Below are 18,577 nucleotides of genomic sequence, written 5' to 3' on the forward strand. Positions count from 1 at the left end.
ATACATTTATATTGTTCTGAAGCTATTTTCTTGTGGCATCTTTATGCAATTTACTATTTTAGTTGGGAATAAATAAGCCACAATTTTACTTTGAAATTAAGTTAATTTGACGTTTCGATTTCCACTTCGGAAATCGTTATCAAAACACAAAACATTAATAAATTAAATAAATTTTGTTTTTGTTGCTCGGTAAAAAAATCTTTTATTAATTTAATTTTTTCTGACTCATTCATATTATTGACAATTCAAACATACACTGACCGGCACAAAAAACGGCCACCCCAAAAATGGGTAATATTTGATGTCTTGAATTTCCTAAACCTGTGGTCCGAATTAAATGACTTTTTTAATATGTTATAGCCTTATTCTTGAGAAATATTTCTGTAATAATATTCTTGCTGGACATGTAAACTATCATTGTATACCGGGTGTACCAATCAAAGTGTGTTTTATTCTCCACCACACTTTATGGGATACTCTAGCATTTATAAAATACTGAAATTAAAACTGAACTATTGTTTTTTGATTCATTTGCTTATGTTGGATAATAAAAAAGTTAGGTACTTTAACAACTAGCCATGTTCTTAATTAATACAGGGTGTTTCTAAATAAGTACGGCAAACTTTAAGGGGTAAATCTGCATAAAAAAATAATGGCCGTTTGCTTTATAAACACATGTCCGCAAATGCTTCGTTTCCGAGATACTGGATGTTGAATTATTTTCTTACAAACTGACGATTTATTTATTGCTCTAAAACCGGTTGAGATATAAAAATGAAATTTGGTAGGATTTAAGATAAGTTATTGCATATTTTTTGACATGCAATTAAGAATTTTATATTCTCCAGTGGCGCGCATACGGGTAATATGACGGGTTATATTACCCGCATGCACGCCAATGGTGAATATAAAATTCTTAATTGTTTGTCAAAAAAATGCGCAATAACAACATCTTTAAACCTGCCAAACTTTATTTGCATATCTCAACTGGTTTTTAGAGTAATTAATAAATCGTCAGTTTGTAAGAAAAAATTCAACATCCCGTATATCGGAAACGAAGCATGTTTATAAGCAAACGGTCAATATTTTCTTATGCAAAATTATTTATTAAAATTTGTCGCACTTATTTAGAAACACCCTGTATTATTGAAGAACATGGCTGGTTGTTAAAGTACCTAACTTTTTATTGTTCAACATAAGCGAATGATTCAAAAAACAGAATGTTAAGAAAACCTGAGGCTATAGTTTTGGTTTAATTTCAATATTTTATAAATGCTAGACTATTTCATAAAGTGTGGTGGAGAACAAAACACAGTTTGATTGGTACACCCGGTATACAATGATAATTTACCTGTCTACCAACAATTTTATTACAGCAATATTGTTAAAAGATAAGGCTATAAAATATTAAAAAAATCACTTAAATCGGACAACAGCTTTAGGAAATTCAAGACATCAAAAATTACCCATTTTGTGGGGTGGCCGTTTTTTGTGCCGGTCAGTGTATATTATAGCTTTTAAAGTAGAGCCAATAACTTGAATTTAATTTGCCAATATTTATGAGTTGAGTTCCAGGGACTTAAGGAAGAAGGTTCATTCGATTACATGAAATCAACTTTAACTTTTTTTTAAATAGATAGACAACCATCTATATACATAAAAGAAAGTCGAGTTATGTTAGTTACACCATTTATAACTCGAGAACGGCTCAACAGATTTTTATGAAATTTTACACGTGTATTCTACCGGACTAGGAATAGGCATAACTCTGATTTCATGCCCGTACGTCATAAGGGGTCTTGCCCCCCTGATATATTTTTTTAATTTTTTGACAATCCGTTTTTTTTTAATTTTGTATGATGGAGAAGCAAAAGATACATACAATCCTAAATTTCACTTTTTTTTTCTTCAACCGTTATTTTTTAATAGCCGTTTAAATATTTTACATCTTTGTTGCCATACTCCTCCGAAACGAATTAACCGATTTTTATGAAATTTGGCAGGTAGAATCCCTGCGGAATTCCGAACAAAACGCTGCAATTTTTTCTTCTCTAGCGCAGTCCGTTTCCGAAATAGCGAACCGTAAGCCGTAGAAAAATTCTGAGCACAGAAGAAGAACGAACGGGACATTTCATAAAAGAAAAGTGCAACAGATTAACTTTTGGACTCAAATTGGATAAAATATGAATTTTTTAATTTTACGCAATTTTCAAAAAATCTTGCTTTCGCCTGGACAAACCATCCAGTTTATTTATGTTTATTAGATGAACTAACGAAAAATATCATGTACACTATTGCATGTATTAAATGATTGATAATATTTATGTTATTGTCATAAATAATTAATATTTAGAATTTTAAGCTTTAACTACCCGCGCATCAAAATATAACATAACTACACGCGTGGCGTACTTTATACACCACAAGAAAATACACTTAAAAACAGCGGATTTGTTTATTTTTTTTTGAAAAATTACACTTATTTGTTTGTCATAAACCTTACTCGGCGTCAGCGAATACTTGGAGTTTCTTCTCAGTAAGCAAATTGGGATATATAACTGGAATCTGATTCCATGATAAATAAAATTGCTAATAAAAATTTTTTTGAAAAATTTTTACCTGAGAAAAAGTATTGTTTATAAAGAAAAATATATTTTGTGTCATAATTACTAAAAAACATTTGAAATATGTACTTATATTACTAATTGTATTAGTATAATTGTGGCGTATGTTATCCACCACCGGAAACAACAAATAATAAACTGTAAATTACGATCTTCCTAGAACGCCGATTATAACGAAACTAAATCCAGTGTAAAGCACATTCCAGTGATAGGTTAGATAAATACACAAAAACAAAAATTAAATTTTTAAATACATTTGTAATAGAATTCTTATATGTGGCGTACAAAAATGCGCCAGCGCGTGTAGTTAAAGGTTACGGTATGAATTAAAATAATAAAATTTATTTTACTTTAAAAACTAAACAGTTTTTCCATTCTCTTAGGTCAAAAATATTTAGCTACCTGCTACATTCTCATATTTTGACGTTTATTTGTGTCAGTCGAAATGATTTGTCAATTTTGAAGTTAATGCCCCTTAATGCTAACAACCATATTGTCATCGAGAAAGCTCAGTTGCCTCAATTATCTCAATATAATACAATGTATGTATTTATGTGTCTATCTAAATCTATATATTGTATGTTCCCTATGTCCAGCTGAAATATTTACGTACTGTATACGTGGAATATCATATAATTTGTCATATGTATCTTTTTATGTATTGTACTCTCGGAGATCGCTGGGAAAATTTACACTCAAAATAACAAAATCCAGTTTGGCAACACTGTGTGAATGTTGATAGTAACATGTCCCTTTTAAGATAAACAGAACTGTAATTTAGTCCAGACAAATTAATATATTTTTTGCCAGCAAAAATGAGATTTTTCAACCAAATACTGTTTCAAATATGATGTGCAAAATAATTTTTAATATGAATTTGCTTTTTTGTCAATAAAGTAGAAAAAAATTTAAATTACACTCATTAAATCGTTATCGTCCAGTTATCGTCTTAATTATTTTAACTTTTAATAACCGTCGACTAATTCTCAATGATTTATGAGTTGTTAAAACATTTTATCTGTAGCGGCTTCTGGAATGCCTTAAAACTATCGAATTTCATTCGACCATACCTACAAATTTTGCATTATTGTGAAAAAATATTTGGATACTTATATAATTTTCTTTTTTATTCGAGCAAATTGGATTTCGATCAATTTTCATGTTTAGCAATTCATTTTCAAGCAGTTGATTTTGAGTAATTGATTTCTAGCAATTGCGTTCAAGAACTGATCTAGAATCACAATTATGACAGATAATTATCTAATTATGACACACTAAGGTGCAACGAAGTTCACCGAGTCAGCTAGTATACAATAATGACAGTAAAAATCTTATGTTAGTGATACCATAGTAAATCACGAGGAAAAGAATAGGAAAAAACCTAATGATACTATCTGGACATGGGAAGTATTTGGTCTTACATTTAGTTTACTCTCAAAATTAACAGCAAACTCTGATTTTATGTATCGTACCCCGACTTTAATGGTGCCATAGGCAACCCCAAAAAATGGAAAATCGGATTTTTGTCCTGATACGTTCCTTTAGGCGTTACCTGCTCTGTGGAATAATATGTAATTTATTTATCTTAGAATATGCATATAGACCTGGATCCCGCGTACCAAAAAAAGTTGATTAATAGCAAGCTGAAAATTTGTCAATAGCTTAACGGTGTCAAGTCGGACAAACTTTGATATACGTGATCACTGGAACAGGGGAAGTTTTAATTGTGGAACAGTTTAAAAATTTGGAACGTCAGATTATGAAAACGTCCTATATATTTTGTCGGACAGAACATCCAATTGATTTGTTACCCTTTCATTAAACTCTCATGCAAAAATCCGACTGCTATTACTAACCAACATGATTCCTGTCATTTGACATGTTCTTCGTGTTCCACTCATTAAAATGCCCAGTTGGTGATAAACACCAGTTTGATTTTTTGCATGAGAGTTTAATGAAATGGTAACAAACCAATTGGAAGTTCTGTCCGACAAAATACATGGAACGTTTTCGTAGTCTGACGTTCAAAATTTTAACCTGTTCCACAATTAAAACTTACCCTGTTCCAGTGTTCCCATATATCAAAGTTTGTCCGACTAGGTACCTTTAAGCTATTAACAAATTTTCAGCTTGCTATTAATCAATTTTTTTTGGTACGCGGAATCCAGGTCTAATAGTGCGCCTGTGTCGTTATTACCATTTCTGGTTTTGGCTCTCTCAGCATTAGCATAGCAAGAGCGCCACAGGCAGTTTGCGTTACGCTGTGGTCGAGAATGGATGTGTGAAAAGTACTGTTCATTTTTAAAAATTGCCCTAACATGTGATAATGCATTTTTTGTTAGCCAAGAACAATTACTCAAGTAAAACCTGTATTAGTGCCGTAATATGTGATAAGGGAGGTTGATGCGCCTTAATCCTAGAATTTTGAATACGAGTGCCTTAGCAATATAGTCTAATAAAATAAAATTACACTACATGTAAATCAAAATGTAAATTCGTACAGGTTGAAAAAAAAATTTATATCAAAGTTTAGGTGGGTACAAAATATAATTTCAAGAAAATATCCAAATCATACAAGGGGATCATTGTTTAAATAATTAAAAAGGGGTCATTTTTGTAAAAAATTACTTTTTTAACTGCTGAGGCCATTCAATTAGTAATGAAGGTCTATAGGATTGTTTTCTGTAAAGTTGAAGGGTAAATCTTTAACATAAGATTGCTAAATTCAATTTGAGCCCCTGTTTATTTAAATAATTATACATAAAACTTTAAAAACAAATTTGCAAAAAATTATTTTTAGCGTTTTAAATAAGCACTATAAAATATGTTATTTTACAGACTAAGTTGCGCTATGTTATCAGTATTAATAAAAAGAATTGGTCCAAAAATATTTAATATTTTTTGAGATATTGAATTTGTTTATTAAATGTTACTCTATTTTCAATTGCAAAAACGCGGTTGTTGCAAAAGAAATATTCACCTGTATTAAATCTTATTATTTTAATTTTTATGTATATTTTCGATAAATGTATTGATAAATTCAAATTTTAATTAAACTTCCCCCTAAAATGGCATTTGAAAATAATTAAAATTTGTTTATAATTTGTTTTTTTAATAACGTCGTGGGGATTAAATATTTTGAAATGCCGTTTCGATAATTGGGTTCCTAGGAATTTTTCACTAATTAACAAATTTTTTTGTCTTTTTTTCCTCTTCTTTTTTTTTCTTGGCATTATATTACTACGGGCCCTTTTTGGGTTAAGTTTCATTAAGAATGTCGAATCTCTGAGTTGTAGATTCTAGACCTAAAAATATTAAGATTGGTCTAAAATCACGTAAATAAAATGTGGCTACTTACTGAGTTACAATGTGTTTTATTTAAAAATTTAAAAATTATTTTTACCAAGTACTTTCAAACTATTTGGCGTATCCTTATCATACTTGGCAGAAAGTGTTGGTACTATACAGTCTACTAGATTGTGATAAATAAAAGTTTCTAGCTACCACCAGAGGCGTACGACAGGGGCCAGTTAATGGTTGACCCTTCCTAAATTCTACGCCAATGAGGGAATTACTATTTTAGCGAAATTTTTCGATTCTCCAATACTTTCTATGTAAATAATATACTCTTTACTGGTAACGATTAAGTCATTAGTTTTCGAGATACTGGACGTTAAAAATGAAACGGCATAGTTATTTTGATTCATTCATTCATTCATTTTAAACTTCCAATATCTCTCAGACTGATGACTTTATCGATACCAATAAAGTTATTTGCATACAAAGTATTGGAGAATCGAAAAAATTCGCTACAATAGTAATTCACTCAGTGGCGTAGAATTTGGGAAGGGTCAATCATTCACTATCCCCTGTCGTACGCCTCTGGCACCAGCTAGAATCGTTTATTAATCACAATTTAATAGGGTGTATAATAGCCACACTTTCTGCCAAGTATGATAAGGATACGTCAAATAGTTTTTAAGTACTTGGTAACAATAATTTGTAAATTCTTTAATAAAACACCCTGTAACTCGGTAAGTTGCCACATTTTATTTAAGAGATTTTAGGTACATCTTAATATTTTTAGGTCTAGAATCTACAACTCAGAGATTCGACATTATTAATAAAATTTAACCCTAAAAGGGCCCGTAGTAATATAACTCCAAGAAAAAAAAAGGAGAAAAAACGACAAAAAATTTTTTTTAATTAGTAAAAAATTCCCAGGAACCCAATTATCAAAACGGCATTTCAAAATACTTAATCCCCGCGACGTTATTAAAAAAAAACAAATTATAAACAAATTTGAATAATTTTCAAATACCATTTTAGGGGGGAGTTTAACTGAAATTTTAATTTATCAATACATTTATCGAAAATATACATAAAAATAAAAATAATGAGATCTTAAGCAAGTGAATATTTCTTTGGCAACAACAGCGTTTTCGCAATTGAAAATATAGTAACATTTAATAAACAAATTCAATATCTCAAAAAATATTAAATATTTTTGGACCAATTTTTTTTGCTTAATACTGGTAACATAGCGCAACTTAGTCTGTAAAATAAGATATTTTATAGTGCTTATATAAAACGCTAAAAATAATTTTTTGCAAATTTGTTTTTAAAGTTTTATGTATAATTATTTAAATAAATAAGGGGTCAAATTTAATGTAATAAGTCTTATGTGAAATATTTACCCTTCAACTTTGCAGAAAAAAATCCTATAAACCTTCATTAGTAATTGAATGACCTCAGCAGTTAAAAAAGTAATTTTTTTGTAAAAATGACCCCTTTTTAATTATTTAAACAATGATCCCCTTGTATGATTTGGATACTTTCTTGAAAATATCTTTTGTACCCACCTAAACTTTGATATAAAATTTGTTTTAACCTGTACGAATTTACATATTGACTTTTTTTTATTTTATTACGCTAATAGCGATTTATCATATTTTAAGGGTGAATTTCAGGGTAAAGGAATGTCAATAACTAAAAATAAATACTAGCGTTAGATAGCTAAACACATAATTAACATGAGTGCTGAATTTGGTTAAGTTAGATAAGGAAGTTATAGAGAAAAAAAATTTGAGCTCACATAACATCTTGTTTTTACTCTCTTGAAAAGTTTGCGATTTCAGGGTTATGACATTTCAGTTTAGAATCAATAGAAAGAAAATAAATAGTAAATAAATAACATATCGAGGATACATCATTTATATTTTAAAATAACATACATCTAAAATCAGAGTTTGGTGTTAATTGTGAGAGTAAATTAAATGTAAACTACCAAATACGGGATAGCATCATGAGGTGTTTAGCCTAATCTTTTTCCTAGTGGTTTACTACGATAATGATATATATTAAAGATATAATTTTGTATATTAGTTTGTATATTAAAAGACATAATTTCTTGCTTAATAATAATTTTTTATTACAGATTTAAAATGGATGACGAGGTGTCTTCCGAAATATATCAAGAAAATAATTATTTCACACGAAAGAAACCAACTTTTGATGACAAAAGTAAGTTTTACTATGTTTATCTATGTTGTTTAGTACTATGGCATATTTCAGCCTCGCTAGTAAATATACTTATTTACTGATCATGGTGATCAAAAGTCTCCAAATTCTGCTTAGTCGTATTCATGAGGGAAAAGAAATGGGCATTAAAATAAAGTCAAACAAAACCAAATTACAAAATTTTTAGTTTTTAACCGTGATCCACATCCACATGCAGAGCTTTAAATAAATGGAGTCCAACTTGAGAAAGTTCACAGAATGATTTATTTGGGAACTGTGATAACGGACCAACTAGATCCAGACATAGAAATAAAACGTAGAATAGCAATGACTAAATTTACTTTTTTCTACAACCATGGTAAAAATGCAATTTATCTACTCTATGTCATATTATGTGTAAGTTTTTAGTTTGTGAAAACTGTCATTATAGATAGCAGTGCGTGAAGTGTTTAAAGTGTGCGTGTAGTAACAATGCATTTTAAATGGGACTTACTTTTTCGCACTGTTTTTAACACACTTTCATATAATCAAATATCCTTAACTTTCGCGTTGTCATGGGGATGACATAATGAGCAATAAATTACGACAAAGGTTTGGACAGTTTTGTGGTTTGAAAGAAGTTAGAATTTTTAAATATCAAAGTTCTAAAAATTGTAGAATAGAAGTGAATTCCAGTGACAAACAGTTACAGTTTTTTATTTGTTTATGGTAGAGTAGATAAAATATTGTATGAAACTGTGCGCGAAGTACTTTTTGCGAACTTACGCGATGTATAGCACTCGCGCCGCTGTCGCTCGTGCTCTAAATATCGCGTGCGTTCGCAAAAAGCATACTTCACGAACTGTTTCATAAATAACTATTTTAGCACTCCATAGAAGCGTTAAAAATGCTACTTTAAGGCACTAGTGCTTTAAAATTTTTAAAGCTTTGCAGTTAAAAGTGTATTGTCAAATTGTGAAACGTCAAAATATTTATATTTCATTTATTAACATTAATATTAATAGTACGTCTTGCGCAATTTGAAAAAGGTGGTTTAAAAGGTTTTTTAAAATTTAATTTAAACTGTATTATTGCATTTTTAACACAATTGTAGAAAAAACAAGTGTATGTAACGGTATATTTTCGCTAAGAATTTTTAGACATTCCCCTCGAGTGTAGACAACCAGTTCTACCTTTTACGAGTCATAGGTTTCATGGTTTCAGCAATTAAAAAAAATATTGTATTTTTTATAAATTTATAACGTTTGTAGAAAAAATATTGTATGATATACGTGTTAAAAAGTACATTTTTAAGGCACTCATGTGAATTGCAGAATTCGCTTCGCTTATTTTGCAAACTTTCACATGCGTGCCTTAGAATTGTACTTTTAACACTTATACATATCATAAATAACTATTATGAACTTGAAGTCATTTCAAAGAAGTAATGAAACACAGACTTACTCACAATCATATGATTGTGAGTAAGTCTGTGTTTCATTACTTCTTTTAATATGGACTCACATATGCAACCCATTCAATATTTGAAGTCATTTCTTTGCAATAATCATCTCAGTTTAGAATTAAGACAAAAAATGGTCTGAACTTTTGTATAGTGCAGAAGAGTGGACGCTAAATGAATCGTTTATGAATGTAATTGAAGCATTATAAATGTGGATTCATAGACGGAGAAGTACTAAGGAGGGTCAACAAAGGTAGATAACTGCTAAAGATTGTTAACCTTTGTCGAGCGGCATAATTTTACACCGTTAACAGATGGCATAGGTACAATTGTACCTGTTGTATATTTTCTTAAAAATTCGTTAATGTAAAGGGAAATATATGTTAATTTTAAGATAATATTATTTATTACTAGCATAACTGGTAAAAAATTGTTGAATATTGCAATAAATAAATAATAATATTCGGTAATTTGTTCTTGTACGGATTTATAAACAAAGATTAGAAGCCGCTATGACGTGACCGCTCTTATCTATCGTAAATTATTGAAATTACTACAACACTAATCTTGAAAATAGTGGTCGTAAACAAATTCTAGGAAGAGTAGCATTGTATTGTATTTCAATTGGAAAAATATATCTCATCCCCATTTAGTTGTATTTGTCAATACGTGTATACCTAAAAATTATCATGAATAATAGTGATTATACATCCAGTTTACCGAAATGGCGACAAAAGAGGTGTACATAGAAATAACAAAGAAAACTTGTGTGAGGTGTGGATTATGGAGTATCTGTCACTAATACACGCAGCAATTTCTTGAAATCCTTTCAAGGCCATGCTAAGATTTACATGATTTGACAACGAAAATACCCGCGAAGAACGCAAAAAAAAACGATAAAGCTGCACTCAAAAGAGATATATGAATGCTGAATATAAATTTTCAACAAGGCCCCAAACCATCCCAATGCATAACCACGACTAACAATTGTTTCCGTTTAGAGGCCGTACAAATTTTACACAATACCTTCCAAACTCGCTAAATACGGGATCAAAGTATTTCGTACAAGATCATCTTTATATTGGAAAAACAGCAAATGGTTCCCGACAAGTTAACGTTGGTGAACATACAGTTTTGGATCTGGTCACGTCTTATAAAGGTTATGGGGAGAATGTTACCACAAATAACTTTTTTACCAGTTTTGAATTCTGGTAAAATGCCGTCGTTTATGGGGATAGGAACTATTTAAGCCTCCTTCTGGGAACTGAATAAAGATTTTTTTGTTATATTTAGCTCACATAATCTACTGGATAAATGTAGAGATGTCACAAAAGTTCAAGTCTCTACATCTTTGAAAAAAAAAGTTATCACAATTTCAAAACTCAAAAGTTACAATTGTACCTATGCCGCCCGACGAAGGTTAAATCACCTGAAAATGTCTCATTTGGGACATATAATGAGGGGAAATCGATATAAAATATTTCAAATAATCCTTAAAGGCAAAATAGAGGGCCGTAGAGGCGTAGGAAGGAAATAAGTTTGTTGGTTAAAAATATTTGTGAATGGAGTCAGATATCAAATGCAGGACAATTATTGTATATTGCAGAAGATCGAGAACCCTTCGCAATGGTGATCGCCAACGTCGAATAATTTATGGCACGTGAAGAAGAAGGGGATCAGAGACCAAAATCCGATAGGAAAGGAGACGGGGCATTTCAGATCGTCAACCAGCGAAACTCCCAACAAAAGATAATCAACTAAAGATTAAAAATATACACCTACGTGGAGCGCTACAAGCATAAGAAAAGGGATGTCAGAATAATATCTAATGAAAAAAAAAATCAAATCGGTGGAAAATTTCGAATTAGCGGATTAACAGATCCATATTATCCATAGTAGGTACATGGAAGCCAATTATCCATAATACATATACAACAAACAATATAAAAATGCATAATAGTATATTAAGGCTATGGGTACATAATTCGCAAATATTTTACGTGTATCCCTACTTTTTCTGTCTTTACACGGCAAATTACGTGTAGTAAAATTCACACTGGTGTGGATATGTAAACATTACTAGAATGTCATTCTACTTGAAAATGTCATAATTAATTTAAAGAGATGGCTTTTGAATGTTCTTGGATAACTGTTATTTTTATAATTGCAAATTATTAATTCAGTTAATAAATGTGATAATTTTTTCACTAACTATGTTTTCAGTGATTGTAATAATTTATTTGTACAACAAAAACTAATAATCAATCGAGAAAAGAGGAAAAGTGTTAAAGTGATTTTTTAATAATATGTTGTTATTTTGGAACGCTTACAATTTTGAACATCTCTAACAACAAAATACTTGGATCACAGGATATATCTGATGTATTCTCTGCTTGGATCTTTCACAAATAATACACAATAAATAACTTTTTATTAAGTTCACGTCTTAAATCAATTATTTATCAAATACACTATATATCAATAATATTTAATCAATTTCTCAAAATATTCCCGATGCAATGTCAAATATTTAAAATTGTCACTGATTTTCAGTGTCTGACTGACAATATATGCTGACAATATTATATTCGGTTGATAGTCCTGTCGCCAGGGGGGTACAACGGCCTCCTGTATTCAGATGGACTTACCCAAGTTTTTTTTATGTATTTTGACCCGTAGAACACGAATTTTTTGGGTAACAGTTGATCCGGATGTCGATATGATTGTTATAAACAAAGAAGTTGAGGAATTACATAACAGCGATTTCTCGGAAAACCAAACATGTTTTTGTATTTTTTGGGCCATTCTAACCAAAAAGTGTTCCTACAAATTTTTTCGTAGGATGCATAGTTTTCGAGATAAACGCGGTTGAACTTTCAAAAAATCGAAAAATTGCAATTTTTGAACCCGAATAACTTTTGATTAAAAAATAAAATAGTAATTCTGCTTACCGCATTTGAAAGTTCAAGTCAAAGTATATCTGTTTTAGTTATTTGCATTGCTAAAAAATTATTATTTTATTGTTAAACAAAAGTATAAACACCTAGTGCTGGAGTGATGTTTTCAATGATTTCTCATTTAAAATCGAACGAGTAGGTAGAGTAGGTACAAGTGCAAGCGAGGCTATTTCTACGTAGCATGCATGTAAACGCATGTATTAGGCACGGGAAACACTATGTGTTTATAGCTTTTTTTAGCAATAAACACATAAATTTTTAGCAATGTTTATATTCGAAACCGATAGAATTTGACTTAAACTTTCAAATGCGGTAAGCAGAATTGCTATTCTATTTTTTAATCAAAAGTTATTCGGGTTCAAAAATTGCAATTTTTCGATTTTTTGAAAGTTCAACCGCGTTTATCTCGAAAACTATGCATCCTACGAAAAAACTTGTAGGAACATTTTTTGGTTAGAATGGCCCAAAAAATACAAAAATATGTTTTGTTTTGCGAGAAATCGCTGTTATGTAATTCCTCAACTTCTTTGTTTATAACAATCTTATCGACATCCGGATCAACTGTTACCCAAAAAATTCGTGTTCTACGGGCCAAAATACATAATAAAAACTTGGGTAAGTCCATCTGAATACAGGAGGCCGTTGTACCCCCCCTGGCGACAGGACTATGAGTGCGTTGTAAGACAAAAACAGATTTGGAAAATATTACCACGGCATTGTGTTCATTTTTTTCAAATCCTGAAAAAACCAATAAATATTTTTGAAAAATTTAAACGCAGAATGAAAGACTAAATTATTACCGAGGGCAGAAAGTCCCTTAGAATAAATAAAAAGTTGATTTTGAATGAGATATTTGAATTTAAAAATCACACTAAATTTTCTCTTAGTTTTTTCACCCCTGTAACTTATTAAAATAAACATTGTAGAAGTTCTCAGGGACTTTCGGCCCTCGCTAATAACGTAATCTTTCATTCTGCGTTTAAATTTTTCAAAAATACTTATTAGTTTTCTCAGGATTTGAAAAAAATGAATCCCCATTTGAATAGCATTGCAGCCGAAAATACGTTCCGATCCTCTTAAGTATGGAGAACGGTAAGGGTTTTATACCGATCGAAGACAATTGTTTGGAGGAGGAGCGGTGCGACGACTCCAATTATTGTCTGAGATCGGTTACCCTTAACGTTCGACATGCTTATAACGTTTTTTGCACGATATATATATATATATATATATATATATATATATATATATATATATATATATATATATATAATCATATCCCTTCTACCATACAATGGTGTAGGGTTGCAACATTAATCTACCAAATTAACATATCTAGTTTTACATAGGTACTTACAAATATACAAATTACACTTTTACATCTAATTCTACATTTCTAAAATTAATTTCATTAATTCTATAAAAGTATCAGTTATCTATATACAAATTTTTTCCACTCTTTTCTGTCTTGTGCTATCGCTTTGGCATCTGTCCAGTTTGATCTTTTCTTTTGCAGAATGGCTCCTATTGCTTTATCCCATGTTTGTCTGGGTCTTCCTCTCTTCCTATTTTTTGATATTTTTGCTTCCCATACTCTTCGAACTGGTCTGGTTTCTTTCATTCGTTGTAGATGTCCCCACCAACATAATTGTCTTTGCTCTATATACTCCAATGTGGATGGTATTTTTAACTCTCTTCTTATGTCTACATTCCGTAGTCGGTCTAATTTAGTGACGCCTTTTACTCTTCTCAGGAACTTCATTTCCATGGCTTGGATCTTGCTTTTTTGTCGGTTTGTTAAGACCCAAGATTCGCTGCCGAAGGTTAGTACTGGTCTATAGATTGATTTGAACACTTTTATTTTTGTTTCTCTTGAAATTTCTTTTCTACTGATAAATTTTTTATTCATTGTATGGTACAGCTTTATTGTTTTGTCTATTCTATTGTTTACTTCAGCATCTTGAGTGCCTGCCTGGTCAATTATTACACCTAGATAAGAGAAAGTTTTCACTTGTTCAATTTGTGTTCCTTCAATTTCTATTCTTAGCTCCTGTCTCTCTTCACCGATCTGTAGTACTTTGGTCTTGCTTTTGTTTATTACCATTTCATTTTCGATGAATACTCTGTTCCATATTTCAATGTTGTGTTGTAAATCTTTTTCACTTCTTGCAATTAACACCAAGTCGTCTGCAAACACTCCTTCTGATATTTCTACTCTACGAAGATATCTGTGTCCAACATTTAATTTTCTGCTTTCTATTGTGCATCTTTTAATTATTTGGTCCATAAACAATATAAACAGCGTTGGGCTAAGAGCTCCGCCTTGTCTTAGTCCTCCTGTTACTGTGAAAGTGTTTGATCTATTGTTGTTACTAATCACCGAGTTCACATTCTGACTCCCAACAAAAGATAATCAACTAAAGATTAAAAATAGACACCTACGTGGAGCGCTACAAGCATCAGAAAAGGGATGTCACAATAATATCTAATGAAAAAAAAATCAAATCGGTGGAAAATTTCGAATTAGCGGATTAACAGATCCATATTATCCATAGTAGGTACATGGAAGCCAATTATCCATAATACATATACAACAAACAATATAAAAATGCATAATAGTATATTAAGTATGGAGAACGGTAAGGGTTTTATACCGATCGAAGACAATTGTTTGACTCCAATTATTGTCTGAGATCGGTTACCCTTAACGTTCGACATGCTTATAACGTTTTTTGCACGATTGATACCATTATAAATTATAAAATTAAACATTTTCGTCATATTGACTAGTTTCATTCATTTTATCAAGATCGATACTTTGGTTGTTAGGTAGTAACTATTGTGCATAACAACAATGGAGAATTGAGTTTTTATTTAGTTGTCAATAATTTTAAGTACAATTTTGATTATTATAAATTAAAATATGAGCGAAAGTGAATTTGAAGAAATTGAACGGGCTTGGGAAGAAGGGTGTTCCTCAATTATTCCCGAAAAATCCAAAATCCGTTATCAAAATACCTACCAGTTTTAAAAAATGGTGCGAAGGCAAGAATTTAGAATCGAAGAAAAGACTCTATTGGCATATTTCGTTCAAAGACATATGCAGTTAAAAGCTCCTGGAAGCCTCTGGGCAGAATATTGAATGATTAAATCCACCGTTTTTCTTTATGATGGCATTGATATTTCCAAGTTTTCAACTTTGATCGCGTATTTGAAGAGAAAAAATGTTGCCTATAGGCCTAAGAAAGCGAGCATTTTTACACGGGAGCAATTTGAAAAATTTCCGATGGAAGCACCGGATGAAGAATTTCTAGTTCACAAGGTAATATAAGCTAGTTTAGGTAAAAGAAATACTCTAATGAAGATTTTTTCATAATTTGTAGGTTGCAATGATATTGGGAGTATCTGGTGGCTGTAGAAGAGAAGAATTATATAATATTACTATGAATGACATCCAACAAACCGATGGTTTAACAAATGGTACCATAAGTTTCAATATTAATAAATAATTCTTTAGTTTTCTTTATTCTTTCAAAAAATAAATTAAAATTAAGAGATTTTTTAACTCGACGGTAAGTGAATTACTTACCGTCGAGTTGGAGTACTTACCGTCGAGTTGGTTTACTTACCGTCGAGTTGCTAGTAAATGTCACCTACTGACGTAAAAGCTGTCACGGTAAACAGTCAAAAATGATCAATCGTGCAAAAACGTACATAAATACAGAATACATGTACACAAAATCAGAATTTGAATGAGAACAAATGCCGGCATCAAACAGATCGATAGGGCTAGCCACGTAGTCCAAATAGTGCAGTCACTGAATGTTTTCACCTCCGATTTCGTTGAACCTCCATCGATCTTTAATATATCGATCTAATAAAAATTGGTGAGTAGTTGGAAGATAACTCAAGAAACAAAGGAGACATGCTGAAATTTTGGCCTTTTACCCTGATTGGGGGGGGGGGTGCCATTATTTTATTAAAAATACGCCCAGAAATCGATAGAAACTCCAATTTTAAGCAAAATTTATTATATAAAGTTATTCAAATAAATTAATAGTCTTTGAATAAAATAAAAATTCGATTTTTGTTCAGTTGCAATGCGAAGCCAAAACCGTCTTATTTTTCACTTAGAACAGGGAGTGCAGACCAGCACTCTAAATCGACGATTTTCGACTCTATTTGGAGTCATCATCAGAGAGACGTAGGTCTGCTGCTTTCTGCCCGAAGTGACAAAATTCCGAAAGCTTATCCTCGCATTGCAACTAACGTTTATGGAGTAGGTGACTAGCGTCATCTGGCAACTGAAAGACAAAGTAAGTTTTCAACCTAATAGAAACATTAATAATATTGAAAAATATTAAAAATGTAAATCTAAACGGGAACTGGTGTATGTTTTCAAAAGACTGATAGTGTGTAAATAAATTTATTAAATCAGCTAAGTACTTTCAGCATATTAATGCCATCATCAGAGCTATTCTATAAAAAGTCTAAGTTGAAAAATCTTATTCATAAAAAATTATAAAGTGAAACTTACGTCTTATAGGTGTAAAAACTTCAAAAGAAGAGAAAACTTCGAACAAACACATTCTATAGTTTAAAATCAACCCAGGGATATAACCACTGGTTAGGGTAAAAACCCTTAAATGTTTAAAAAATCACATTTAATGTGTTTTTATAAAATGGCTACCATTCTTACAAACAACAGCTGTTACTGACAATATTCAAAAACAACAGGCTGCTGACGGAAACAATAGTTCCTAGCGACATCTGTGTTATTAAAATTATTTAAAATTTTTGAAAATGACTAAGTTGTCATATGTAGGTTACTAATTGGTATGAAGTTAAAGTTAATATGAAAAACTAAAGTTAAATTTAAATGATAATTGTTAAGTTTAAAGTAAAGTTAAATGTGAAAATAATCAAATTATCAAAGTATTATTAATTATTAAAAAACCAAACAACCAGTCAGTTCTGACCAAATATAGAAGTGAGATAGATGAAACCCAAGGAGAAGCACCGTTGGACAAGCTCAGAGTTCCAAAACTGTTTGCAAACAATATTATTATTAAAAAAGCCAAATCGAAAATATTTACTTAATTGTAATCAATGAAAGAAAATTCAAATATATTATAAAGTAATGTTAAAAAAACTAGAGCAATTGTTGGGCATGCTGAATATAACAGTATTAAAGAAACTTCTTAAAGATTGGATCAAATTTACAATTTAATTGAACCTGGGTGTTAACACAATTTTGAGGATTTCTTTTAATTCCCTGCTAATTTCTAAGTCTTCTAATAAATTCATTTTTGTATAGTTGTTAATGGGTATACTATGTAGAATTCTACTATCTCTTTGGGGACTGAAGTTATGTTTAGAAGCATGTAAGTCATTGCCAAAACTAGATTTGTCAATCTTAGACAAATGTTCTTTGATGCGTGTTTCCAAAGGTCGCATAGTTCTCCCCACATAGGTAACAGGGCAGTCTCCACAGGACAATTTGTATGTACCACTTTTTGATGTTTTTCCAATTTTATCTTTGGTGTGAGAAAAAATAGATTTGATATTTTCCTTACATTTGAATGATAGTTTAAGGTTGGGGATGTTATTTAAGATTTTGGCTATATTATCTGAAGGATAACCTATGTATGATATTGATCTATACATAACTGCTGTAGTGGAATTGTTAAGGACAGAATTGAAAGCTAGGGATCTATTCCTTTTACTCCTTAATTTGTTGAGGATGTTATCAACTAAAGTAGGGGAGTAACCATTACTATATGCAAGTTGTTTGATAATATCTAATTCTGAATTGAAATTAGTATCTGATAATGGTAGACTAAGTAAACGATGGATGTAGCAATAAAAGGAAGCCATCTTCTGTTGAAAAGGATGGTTAGAAGATCTAGGGATGGTATGGTCAGTCTGAGTAGGTTTTCTAAAGACTGAAAAAATTAATTTACTGTCCATCCTAGTTAAAGTAAGGTCTAGAAAATTTATAGACTTGTTGGACTCGGTTTCTAGAGTGAAATTTA

The 18,577-nt window shown here is 30.9% G+C and overlaps 1 protein-coding gene across 5 annotated transcripts in view; it reads left to right on the plus strand.

Annotated features, from left to right (window-relative positions):
* LOC126890384 (methyltransferase-like protein 22) overlaps positions 1–18,577 on the plus strand; it is an 844,950-nt gene that overhangs the window by 577,368 nt on the left and 249,005 nt on the right. For all 5 annotated transcript variants that reach the window (XM_050659270.1, XM_050659272.1, XM_050659271.1 and 2 more), the window contains one exon: positions 8,062–8,147. In XM_050659270.1, coding sequence (XP_050515227.1) covers positions 8,069–8,147 — 79 coding nt within the window. In that variant the 5' untranslated portion in view covers positions 8,062–8,068. The remainder of the gene's footprint in view (positions 1–8,061; positions 8,148–18,577) is intronic.

Source organism: Diabrotica virgifera, chromosome 8, assembly GCF_917563875.1.
Source record: "Diabrotica virgifera virgifera chromosome 8, PGI_DIABVI_V3a".
NCBI classification, from domain to species: domain Eukaryota; kingdom Metazoa; phylum Arthropoda; class Insecta; order Coleoptera; family Chrysomelidae; genus Diabrotica; species Diabrotica virgifera.